This window comes from Mirounga leonina, unplaced genomic scaffold (assembly GCF_011800145.1).
Source record: "Mirounga leonina isolate KUSES-001 unplaced genomic scaffold, KU_Mleo_1.0 Mir_353, whole genome shotgun sequence".
Lineage (NCBI taxonomy): Eukaryota > Metazoa > Chordata > Mammalia > Carnivora > Phocidae > Mirounga > Mirounga leonina.
The window spans coordinates 2,180,620-2,192,245 of record NW_023270699.1 but is presented as its reverse complement, the minus strand read 5'-3'; the positions used below and the strand labels follow the sequence as shown (position 1 = coordinate 2,192,245).

Sequence of the window (11,626 nt, the reverse complement as noted above, 5' to 3'; positions counted from 1 at the left end):
GGGGTACTTCTCTGTAGCAGGTCGTCCTGGGTGCCTCTACCCATTAAAGGCCAGTGGCAACTCCACGTGTGACAACCGAAAAATGCCACCAGACCTTGCCCAGCGTCCCCTAGGGGACACAAGCCCCGGGGCGAACACCGATGGGGCGGGGCCCTGGGCGAGCAGGAAAGACAAGCCTCGCAGGCGCCTGCCGCGCTGACCGAGGCCACTAGACACAGACGCCGCTTCCATCTTGTATTCTTGTAAATCGGGTTTCCAGAAGCAGACACGAGAACATTGGCTTCCGGCCTGCCCAAAGCACAGCATGAGGAGCGGACGGTGACGTCCAGGCTGAGGGGCGAAGGGTCACTGTACATCTCCCCAGACCCAAAGGAGCCGGAACGAGACCCCGGGGTCCTGCCTGGGTGGGCGCCCGGCGAGCAGGGTCTGCCGCAGGGGAGCTGCAGGAGGGCTCCGCACGCCCTTCCACACCCGGTGGTCACTTGTGCTTTTTGCTCCGGATGCCCGTGACCCCGTCCCTCTGTAGCGACACGTCCCTTCTAATGCTTCACGTGGTCTGATGCTCATGAGTCTCCCCACACTCATGTCACAGCCGTGTGAGGAGTTCTGGGCACAAAAATAGACAACGAACAATTTCTTATAACAGCTCCGCCCCTGGGCCTGGTCCCCGTGTTTGTCCCGTCCGGGTCTGGGGCCTGCAGGCTTCTGACGCCCGCCCACCAGGGCTGAGTGATCACAGGCGGGACGACAGGCTGCGTTTCCCACGGGTGCGCACACCCGCGTGACCTGGCAGCCTCCTTCACAGAACCTTCTGGAAACACAAGTGGCTAGATTCATTTGGGGCCACAACATGGAAACCTTCAGAGCTGTGGGCCGCATACCTCTGCTGCCCGTTGCTGGGCCCGGGGGGCTCCGAGGAGCCTGGTAAACAGTTCTGGGGGGGTTCTGGGGGGGGCCAGGGGTGACAGGTGCAGAGGATGGGTGGAATTAGCGCCACATTCTGACCGGCTGCCGCTCTGCCGGGAGAAGGCCTCCTCCATGCGGGTCATGGCGCCACTTTGAAGGCCCTCGATGGCCACCTGGCGAAGCCCGTGTCCACCGGAGACTCGAGCTCCCATTCCTGCTTGAGCGAGTTTCTGGGTTTCCCTGGAGGCCGCGGCTCCTGCCATGGTGGCCCCAGCAGCAGACTGTCTTCTCGAAAAATTCCACTGTCTTTTTAGGAGGGAAATCCAGCTTTTGACCAAAACAACAAGGTCAGGCTTTCTTCCCAGTGAAGATTCCGGAGAAACACAAACTCCCAGGAGTCATTCAGGGATTTTGCAGTGTTGACCACTTCCTGCATCCTGGACACACACACGTGCAGACACACAGGTCCTACATCTTGGGGTGCAGGTGGGGTGGGAGTCCTGCACCTACGTGTCCCACAGACACCCTTGAGTGACCTTCACCCAGCAGGGTAGTCGCGGAAAAGCCCGCACCCTCTCTCTTCTTCCTAAATGAGACGACCTCCTCTGGTCTCAGAAAACCTCCATCTCTCCAAACCCCCCGCAGGTTTTGGATATTGAGAAGGGCCCCATGGGCTGCAGGGGGGCGGTGGGGGAGGGAGCCATCACGAAGCCCCAGAGCTGGGGAGCCTGCCCACATGGGGGGCATGTGTGTTCTGGAGCTGCTGACTCTTTCGAAAGGTCCTCATTCCAGGATTGGGGCAGCCCCTGGAACATTCTCCTTGGGGTCAGGCACAGTCCTGCGTGTCCCTTCAGGCCGGAGAGGCCCCGTGTCCACGAAGCCCCCTTGTTAATGGCGCCGATGGGGGCAGATGGTCCCCCTTGGCCACCAGGCCTTGCCCGAGTCAATTCTCAAGCTGCAGTCCGCCGTCCCTCCTGGTGGCATCTCACAGAAGCCCTGTCCACCTCCCGGGCGGTGAGTTCTCGTCAAACGTAGTCTAAGAAAGAGAAAGAAGGTGGTGTCGTGGAACACGGCACCTGCTTCCCTCCATGGGGGAGGCAGACGGCTGGCTTTTCTCGGGGCTCAGAATGGTGAAAACAAAGGGCTGAGAACTGAAAACCCACAAACGGTGCACTTCGTTTGGCCCTAAGAACAGTCAGGCCCTAACGGTTTAGCAGGTTGCTGTTCTCAAGTTGTCTGAAATGGGCTTGTCTGGCCTCAGGAGCACATCCTGGGCCGCAGGCCAGCCGCCAGGACCAGGCTCCCCGGGATCAACAGGTGGGCCCCTCGTGGGGGGTGCTGCATTTCGTGCAGAGCCCGGGCCCAACCTCCCGTGGGCGGCCACAGCGCCCGGATGGGCTGGCGGGGCTCAGAGCGGGCTGCTCACTTGCCTCAGGGGTCAAGTGCACGCCGGCCCGTTGCCCCTTGCAGCCCGAGGCCCCTGCATGTGGGAAATGCAGGCTGTGTGTGTGGATATGGTTCCCACATTGGGTAGGAATCACATCCACCTTGGCTCCCGGGACAGTGGGGGTGCTTGCCACGGGTAGCTGTTCTCTGACAAAGGACACAGTGTCTGGACTCACTTGAGCCCCCCCGTGGGGGTGGAGTGGGGAGGGTGGGCCTAGGGGAAAAGGGTGAAGTTCGGGGGATGTGCCTGGGGGTCATCATCCCAGGCTCTCTGCTTGCGTGTCTGGAAAATTCCGTAACCCAGCGTCAGCAAGGATTGATTACATGCCAAGGGGGCAAGCGGGAAGCGCCTTCCCGAGGGGTTCACCGTGTCTCTGAAAATGGAAACATCCATTCCCCTGGCCATCAAGTATAGCTCGTGCCAAAGGCGGACCCGAGAGGGCCACCACCCAGCCGCCCACTGCCGTAGCCTGCACGTGCTCTCCACCGGCCCCTTCCCTCGCGGCCGACTCACCAGAGAATGCCTGCTCTGGCCTTGCAGCCTGGCACCTGTGGGAAGGAACCAGAAATGCTCAGGGTGGGCAGCACAGGGTGGGGGAGGGGCCACCCTAAACCTCCAGTGGCTCTGGGTGCCGGGCAGGGGTGAGCCCACAGGGGAGGGCCCCTCAGGCCACCCGGCTTTCCCGGAAGATGCTTTGTCAGAGCTAAGTTCAGGGCACTGTAAGAGGCTCTGGGCGCCTCCCCAGGGCCTGGCCGGATGGGCATGGGGCTGCAGGCTGTGGGGAGTCTTTCTGGGATGGCAAAATAGGCCACACGCTGGAGGCTCCTGGGGGGCACATGGGAACTTCCCTTAGGGAAGGGCTCCAGCTAGGAGCCAACCTGTTAATCCAGCAGCGGCCCGGGCCCCACCCTCCGGAAAGATCTGGAAGGTCCCCAGCTTTGTCCCCTTTATCTCAGGGTATGCCCGCCGGCCTCTACCATCAGGCTGACCTGGCGAGATGTCCCTTAACCCCCAAGGCCCTTCCTGGTTGACCCTTGGGGTGTGACCCTGTTCGTGTTCTGGGCTTTTCTGTGCGTTCTGCTGCTTTGTTTTAGAGAGTCAACACCCAGACTTTCTCCATCTGTCCTTGAGTTTGGCCGGAATTCAGGACTGAAGGCAGCTCGGCTTCCATAGAAATCTACTCCATCCTGACCTCTAAATTCAGAAGCTGCCACCCCCACCCCAAGCTGGGAGACGGCCTTGCGCAGAGCCCACATCTTGAAAAAGGCATCGGGCTCACGCCAACCCCAGAAATGCTTAGCCCCTACCACCGGCACCTGATCTGATACCTGGCGTGGATCCCGTGGGGGCACCTGCTTCTGCACATGCTGCCGGCGGCCGCGGCCACCACCACGACCATGCCCAGCACGGCCAGGGCACTCAGCACCGTCCCGTGGCCCTTCCTGTGGACGCCGGTGTGGCTCCCCGTGTTGCTGGGTTCGGTTGCCCTGGGCGTTTCTACAAGAGAGAGGAAAGGAACGCAAGACTTAACGGGTGCAGAGGAAGGGAAGGGCCTTCTGACAGAGCAAGAGGGGCTTCAGGGAGGCACTGAGGCCACAGCATTTCCCGGGCACTGTTTTGGGCTATTTGAACCCGAGGCCGGTGGGGGGAGGGGAAGGGGCTCTCTCCCTCAGGGGAGCCTCCCCGTCTTCCCGGCGGCACCCCTGCCCGGGCGGCCCGGAGCCCGGCCTCTGCAGCGCCCGCACCGGGCCGGGCGTGGCGGCAAGCACGCATTCCTCCTGGCCAATGCGATTTATTTTTGTCAGCTTTATTGCTGGCTTTAAAAAACCAAAAACCGAGATGAAATTCACATGACGTCAATGTTGCCATTTTGCAGTGACGTCCGTCCACAGCGTGGCATGGCCACCGTCGTGATCTGGTTCCAGAGCCTTTCCTTCACTCCAAAGGGCCACCGGACCCCATCTGCCGCGCCTGCCTCCCCTCCCCCGGCCCCCAAGCGGCGACTGTCTGGCTCTGGATTTGCCCGTCCCGGGCGTTTCATGTACGTGCAGCTGGAGGGTGAGGGCCTTTGCCGCCTGGCGTCTCTCACTGCCCGTGACGTCCTCAAGGCCCCTCCACGTGGCAGTGTTGCGTTCCTTTTCGTGGCTGAGTAACATTGCACCGTGTGGATGGATGGGTCAATCCGCTCATGATTTGGTTCGTGTGAATACTGCTGCTGTGAACGCTCATGTACCAGGATGTCTCATTTTCCGTTCTGCCGGGCCAGCGCCTGGGAGTGGAACGGCTGGGCCGTGCGGAAACTCTGCGATTACTGTTCCCCGCCGTGGCCGCAGGCCCTTGCACGAGGGGGCTAATCCCTCCTGTCTCAACATCCCATGGCTTAGCCCCTTGGAACATGGTTCTCACGGGCAGACCAGCCACGGCACCCCTGGGAAGCTTGTTACAAACGCCCCGGGTTTCTCCAAACCTGGAGAAACCATTCAGTGGCTCGGTGTTGAGCGTGCATTGGAATCATCCTGAGAGAGGCTGAGAGGTGCTAATCCACTGGGTCTGGGCGTGAGGGGCTTGAACACGCCCCCCAGTTGTCCCACAGCACCACAACCGACACCACTGCCTAGGAGAACCTTCCGGTTCCCCTCCACCCGCCGCCGGACTGCTCTGCCGGGCAGAGCGCGGCTCAGAGGCCGTGGTCAGAGGCGGGCTGTCAGGTGCAGCCCTTGTCCTGGTCCGTCTGGGCTCAGAGACCGTGACCACTGAGTCACAAGGCTGTGCGCTGATTTCAGGAAGGAAGATAGCGGCCCTGCCGAAGTTCCTGGGGGTCACGGCCAGCTTCATGGAGTGTGACCCACGCAGGCCTGCAGGCCCACACTCGGAAGCCTTGTGCGTGGTGTCACGCTCTGCTGCTGCCATCTTGCATTCTTATAACTCCTGAACGAGGAGCCCCGCATTTCTCTCCAGTTTGCACGGGGCCCTGCAGGTTACTGGGGGGGTGTCCTGAGGGCATCACCACTGTCACGGACCCCACCTCCACCCGCTGGGAACCTGTCATCTCAACGTCGTGACAGGGGCACGCAGACTGAAGAGCCCGCGGCCTCTATGAAGGAGCCACCTGCCTGCACCCCTCCCGCGGGGAAGCCCCGAGCCAGCAGCAGGCCCGGTTCCGGCAGCTGGAACCCCGGGTGGGGGCTCTGGCCTTCTGAAGGGGCACAAGCTCAAAGACTGTGCAGGCGTGCCTTTAATCCTGATGCCATTGCTGCCTGGTTCTACACAACCTTCCATCCTCAGTCCCTCATCTGTAAAATGGGTCAGCAAAGCTGAGCCTGAGAATGAACATTAAGTCAAGGAATGTGCACTGAGCGCCCAGCCCTCTTCCTACCCTTCAAGGGCTGCCTGTCACTGCCTCCCCCTTCCAACCAGCTTTCAGAAACCACCGCCAAGGCACCTTGCAGGGGCCTGTCCTCTGAGTCACTGCAGGCCCACAGTCTTGGGCTGGCCTCCTCTCGCAGACCCCGGAGGACCTTACCTGCCTGGCCGATGCCAGTCAGGTTTTGGTGCAGAAGGACATTCTCTATGCAGCAGCCGACATTCACACTGGGGGTCCGCCTGATCCGCAGGACGCTGACCACATCATATAGGCCCCGTGCGTTCAAGAAGACCGTGCTGTTCTGCAGGCCCTCGGTCAGCACGCTGTTGTCCGTCTTGTTGATCCAGTACACATTTGGCTTTGGATAGCCATTCGTAGACGTGCACGTGAATGTGAGCTCCTCGTCCTCGAGAGGGCCGCTTGGGATGCTGACCATGGGCATGCTGTAGTTTGCTGCAGGAGAAGGGGATGGGTGGTGAGGGAGGCAGGTGCTGAAGGTCAGAACTGGAGGGGCACAGGGCATCAAGGCCAGGTTAGAGGGGAGGCAGCCCATCGTGCCCTTGACCCCGGCGGACTGTGGCCTGGGCAGCCCCCCACACCCTGTTCTGCCCATGAGTGGCCCCACTCCAGATGACACAGCCCGTCTCTGCTGAGCTGAGGTCCTTGGTCGACTTGAATTGTCTCCTAAATTCTGATCTCACTTAGTGCTTTATAGCACTCTCTCCTAATTTCATTCAGAATACCTAGCTGGAGTTGAGTTGGAGAATTTAAGGAAAAGACAGCAAGATTAGGAGTTCTTCCGTGAGACCAGATCAACTCAGGCTACAGAAAACTTCCTACCAGTTGGATGAGTTTTCAGCCAGCTCAGCCCCACCCCCAGTTAGAGAGAAACCCACCAGGAGAGATTAGGAGGTTCTTAACGGAAGAAGCAGGTGAATGAGCCCGGGACTGCCTTGCTCATACGTGCTCTGGGCTGTAAGGCTGGGGTGGGATGGCTCCCGCCAGCTTCGGTGGTCTTACCTGCCACGTGCAGCGTCACCACCACGTCCAAAATCTTTTTTAACTGCAAGGATTTCCTAAACACCAGGCAGCTGAACTTCTGTTCGTCTTGGGGGGTGATGTTGTAGAGATGCAGGGAGAAGTCGCCGTGCTTCATGCTCTCGGGCGCGAGCCAGGCCCTGTCCCTGTAGCGGTTGTCCTCAAGGCCGGCCGAGCTGTTCCCAGAGAGGTAGTACGTCACGGTCGTCGGGTGGCCCAAGATGCTGATTTGCCAATACACATAAAGGTCATCTAAATCGAAAGTGTGTCCTTCGGGGAAAATGCAGCTGAGCTCGACGTCGCTGCCCACCAGCGCTCTGACTTCTTGCTCTTGGATATCTGCTGTGATTCGAAAAGTACAAAATTGATTCTCTGCAGTTGATTCCTTGCCTGCAAAGTTACTCTACTGGGGGTTGGCGGGGGAAGGAAGCTTTTTGGTCTCAAGACTCAAACACCACCTCTGACTCATTTCAGCAGAAATGTAACGTATTAATCAGATAGGTGTAGGAATGCGGTAGCATGTTTAAAATTCAGACGTTTTTGGCAGGCACTGTATTGTCCGACATGGACTGCTACCCTTACACGAGAGGCTAACAGCGGGAGAAGTGGGGGGACAGGTGGGCACCCAGGACCGCGCTGCACTATTTTGGCTACTTCTTGGGTATTTACAATTAATTCAAAATAAAAGTTTTTTGGTTTTTTTTTTAATTCAGATATTTACAAGAAACCCGTTTCTCAGCAACAGCATTCTAATGCCTCTCACACTACCTGAGGGAGGCTGACGCGCTGTACCCAGAGCGGATTTACCGTCTGCAACCACAGGAACGCCTGCAGGGAAAGCGACGGTGTCCCCAGTCCGCCACCCTCGGGGCTGGAAGGCTCGGCGAGCCCTCGGCCTCAGCGGCAGTGCCGAATCCCCGTTCCTTGTTCTTCTGCAAGGTGGTGGCTTTGCAGGTTCCCCGGGGTGGACTGGGGCGAAGGGGTCAGGAGATACAGGGGGCCCCAGCTCATCGGGAAAGCAGAGGGACTGAAACACGTGGGACGAGCTGCCTTCTACCTCTGCGAAACACGAACTCAAATAAGAACCGTGGGGTCTGCACAAGCACTCCCCTTTGTGGCCTTCAGCTGCTCGCTACCTGAGCCCCGGGACCCAGCTTTCTCTCAGGGGCCCCCAGAGAAGCAAGAAGGGCCGTGGTGAGGACCCTGCTGATGCCTGCATCTGCAGCCTCAGTGATCAGCCCTGAAGGGCTGGAGTAAGAGGTGCCCCCCAGGAGCCCCCCGGACTTACTGGCTTGCAGGGCGCCAAGCAGCAGCAGGAACATCCCGGGACTGGAAAGAAACAACCAGAAAGGCAGGTGAGTTCCTGCTCCTTCCAAACCGGGCAGACTGCTCCTCGCGGGTGGGAGTGGTTGTGCCCACGGAGAAATGCGACCACATCCACAGCCTCAGCCCGGCGGGCGGTTCCCGAGGTGGGGGGACTCCTCAAGGGGGGTCAGGGCCAGCCCAGCAGCGCTGCCAGTCCTGAGCCACCAGCCAGCTCCCCGAAGCCGACAGTGTGATCAGGAGGGGTGGTGGGAGCCGCCCCCAAGGTCACAGCCTCCAACCCAGCACTGGCCTGGCCTTTGCTGCACACGGAGTCCAAGAAATTGTATGAAATCAGAAAAATACACTTTGAAGGTGTTTGTAGTCAGAGCTACGTTTGAGTTTTGGGAGACAGGGGGGCACCTGGGTGCCACAGTCGGTTAAGCACCCGACTCTTCGTTTCGGCTCAGGTCATGATTTCAGGGTCGCGGGATCAAGTCCCGGGTCTGGCTCCCCGCTCAGTGGGAGAGTCTGCTCAAGGATTCTCGCTCTCCCTCTGCCCCTCCCACTCGTGCTCGCTCTCTCTCTCTCTGAAATAAGTAAATCAATAAACCTTAATAAAAAAAAGCTTTGGGAGACAGAGAGATCTAACGTGTGCAAGGGCAGTGGCAGCTGAGCTGCTGGGCAGCCCTCGGAAGGAACACAATCATTCTGAAACCAGAAACCGAATCGGGTGGCTCTTCCAGAGCTGGCGGGCAGCTTGGCCGCCAGGGGCCAGCAAATCCCTCTGGGGACTTCCCAAACTCCTTGAAGCAGACCTTCGACCTGGGAGACTCCACATTCTGTTTGCCTCAGCCCAGCCACCCCCTCCTGCAGGCCTCCCAGGATCCTGTGTCTGCTGAGTGAACTCCGGACCTGTGGGAACCCCTGCCCCGGCCCCAAGAGCTGTCGTCTGGGTGGACATGGAGGCCCATCCCTCGAGAGCACATTCAGGCATGTCCTGCCAAGCCAGACCCTGGGCCATCAGGGGCTCCCCCACACCCTACAGATGTCACAGCCTGCAGGCAGGCCTGTCTTCTGTCACTGTCCCTGCTGGGGCCACCATTCCTGCCCTTGGGGATGACTTCCATACCCTTATGTCCAGCTCCCTTCCCTGGGGCCAGAGCTACCTTCTAGAACACAAGGCTGTGAAAACCCCTTGGTGACCCCCCCATCGGTCTCCCATGGTGCCCCCTTTCTGTGCTGAGGGCTTAGGGGGCATATGCCTGCCAGGGCCTCGTGGGGTTATCTGGGGGCTCCCTGGGGGCGTGAACACATGCTCTGGGTTCTGGGGAGGGAGACAGATTTGCCTTCTCCCTCGGTGCTCCCTGGGCCCTCTTCTTGGGCCCTCCTGGGCCCTTGCTGTCCCACCTGGCTCCCAGACCAACCCCCCAGGCTCTGGGGTATGGGTGGCTGTGACATTCAAGGACCTACATTTATAACTAGGGAGACTGGGTGGCAGGACCCAGGTGTTGCCGCCACACCGGCTTATCAAGGGGACACAGCCTGTCGACCCCATGATGTGACCTGAAGGGGGTATTCTGGCAAAAACCTGGGAGAAAGCAGTCATCTAGACCTTCCCACTAGCAAGGACCAGGAGTGATGGGCTGGCCTGAGCTCGTCTTCCCTGGAGGCTCCGCTGATGAGCGAGGGGGATCCTAGGTGTGTGGGGGGCAGACATGGCACAAGACGGTGCGCACCAGCTGGCCCTGGAGAGTGATCCTGGCACTGCGAGGTCAAGGCCTGCCTCTGGGCAATCCGTTGGGGGCTGCGGGCCCGGGGGCGGGGGGTGGGGTGGTGTTGGCCTGGGGCGCGGGGGGCCCGGCGGCGCTGTTCCCCTAGTCCAGTGTGCGCGGCTGCTCTCCCTCCTTCGCGGGGATCCGCCTCCCACGCGCTGCCGTCGGTCCCCCACGACCCGCCCCGCCCCTGGGCGGATGCCACCCGCCTGCAGGTAGGGGCTCCGGATGCCGCCTGGCTCCCAGGGGCCGACCCCCCCACGGATTCCGCCTGGGCCACCAGGTGAGTGGGGGTTCTATCCGACCGCCTCGGGATCCTGCTCCCTGCTCCCGCGGCGCCCTCCGCCCCCTTCTTCCCCGGCGTCCCACACTAACCTTCTCAGCCTCATGGTGGGGGCGGGACCTCGGGTCGCGGGAGACCTCGGAGCGCGAGAGACCTCGGGCCGCGGGAGCCCTCGGAGCGCCGGAACCCAGCTGTAACCGCGCGCCCGCGCACCTCCGAGGCTCTGAGCGCGAAGCGAGTCGCCGGGCCGAGTGCTTTCCCTGCCCCCGCCCGGGCCCCGCCCCTGACCCCACCCCCTGCCCAGTCCCTCCCACTGGGCGGGGCCAGCGGCCCGGAAGCTCTGCCGCAAGCTCCACACGTTAGTCCTCCGCAGCCACGGACGCTGGGCCGGGACCTGGGCGCTACGGGTGTCCCGGGGAGCTGGGGGGCGTGGGGTGGTGGTGCGTGGTACCAGGGAGGAGGACGGCCGAGGGCTCTGCGGGAGGCTTGCCCGGCTGCGGGGGCCGCGGGAGGCCAAGTGCTGTCCCCCGGTGTCGCGCAGACCGTCCGCGCCCCCAAGCGCCCGGGCCCCGGCGGCGCCTGCCTCGCACCGGGTCCCAGGAACCCGCGCTTCCCTGCCCGGGGCTGGGCTGGGCACAGTGCCCGCCGTCCTCCCTCCTCCCCGCTTCCCTCGAACGGGAGGCAGCACCTCCAAGTCTTAGGGGAAGTAAGAACCCCGTGTAGGAACGAGCGAAGGAAGAGAAGGAAGGAGGGAAGGAGGCGGGCTCCGCTCTCCGATCGGGCGCCGGGTCCGGGAGGCCCGCCCCCAGCTTTGCCCCCTTATCCTTTTGGGGGATCGTGTGCCACACACCACAGCATATGTGGGTATTAAAGGCTCTTAGGGGCCCACTGCGTGGAAACCGGTTCACGTCTGCTCCTCCAAGGCTGTGGGGCTTGGCTCTCCTGTTTTCTCTCTGGGAAAGTGCGCGAAGCCGCGGAGGGTGGGTTAAAAGCCCCGTTTGCGCCCTTCCCCCACCCGGCCCAGTTCCCTCGGCCTCCTCCCTGCGCTGCCAGGCTGAGTCACTGTCCCACCCCGTCCCCCGCAGGCCAGGTAGAGCCAGTGAGGTGAGGTAGGTGGGGCCAAGAGGGAGTAGGGTGCTCTTCTTGCAGAGGCTGCCCCTGGAAGGGCCTGGAATCCCAGACGCCCCGCCTCTGGTGTCCGGGGAGCTGGCAAGGACAGTGTGTCCTCGCAGTACCCTCCCCTCCCTCTCTAAGTCCGCTACCCAGGCTGATGGGGAGGCAGAGGCCGGCCTCTGGGGATGGGGGTGCAGGAGACGGCAGGGTGTGAGGTGAGGGCCGAGCAAGGAGGGCTCCCCTGACCCCAGCCTCCTCCAGCAGCCTGCCATCCACTCACAAAGATATAGGCGCACCTACTGCAGGCCAGGTGCTCTGTGAGCGCGAAGGATGAACTCTGAAAACGGAACCTCTGCTCCATGGGAGTTAGCATCCCTGTGGAAACGGGAGAGGAAGCA

The 11,626-nt window shown here is 61.4% G+C and overlaps 1 protein-coding gene across 3 annotated transcripts; it reads right to left on the bottom strand.

The window, feature by feature from the left end:
• Window positions 1-221: 221 nt before the first annotated feature.
• ICOSLG (inducible T cell costimulator ligand) lies at window positions 222-10,331 on the bottom strand. 3 transcript variants are annotated; one of them, XM_035030071.1, is made up of 7 exons: window positions 10,208-10,331; window positions 8,044-8,084; window positions 6,738-7,097; window positions 5,877-6,170; window positions 3,682-3,850; window positions 2,867-2,901; window positions 1,678-1,942 (listed from the first exon to the last, which is right to left on the bottom strand). In XM_035030071.1, the coding sequence occupies exons 1-7, from the start codon at window positions 10,219-10,221 to the stop codon at window positions 1,932-1,934; spliced, it is 924 nt and encodes a 307-aa protein (XP_034885962.1). In that variant the 5' UTR covers window positions 10,222-10,331; the 3' UTR covers window positions 1,678-1,931. The 3 variants fall into 3 exon arrangements, with proteins under 3 accessions (XP_034885960.1, XP_034885961.1, XP_034885962.1); XM_035030069.1 differs by lacking the exon at window positions 2,867-2,901 and having other exon boundaries at window positions 222-1,942; XM_035030070.1 differs by lacking the exon at window positions 2,867-2,901 and having other exon boundaries at window positions 222-1,942; window positions 6,738-7,094.
• Window positions 10,332-11,626: the final 1,295 nt, after the last annotated feature.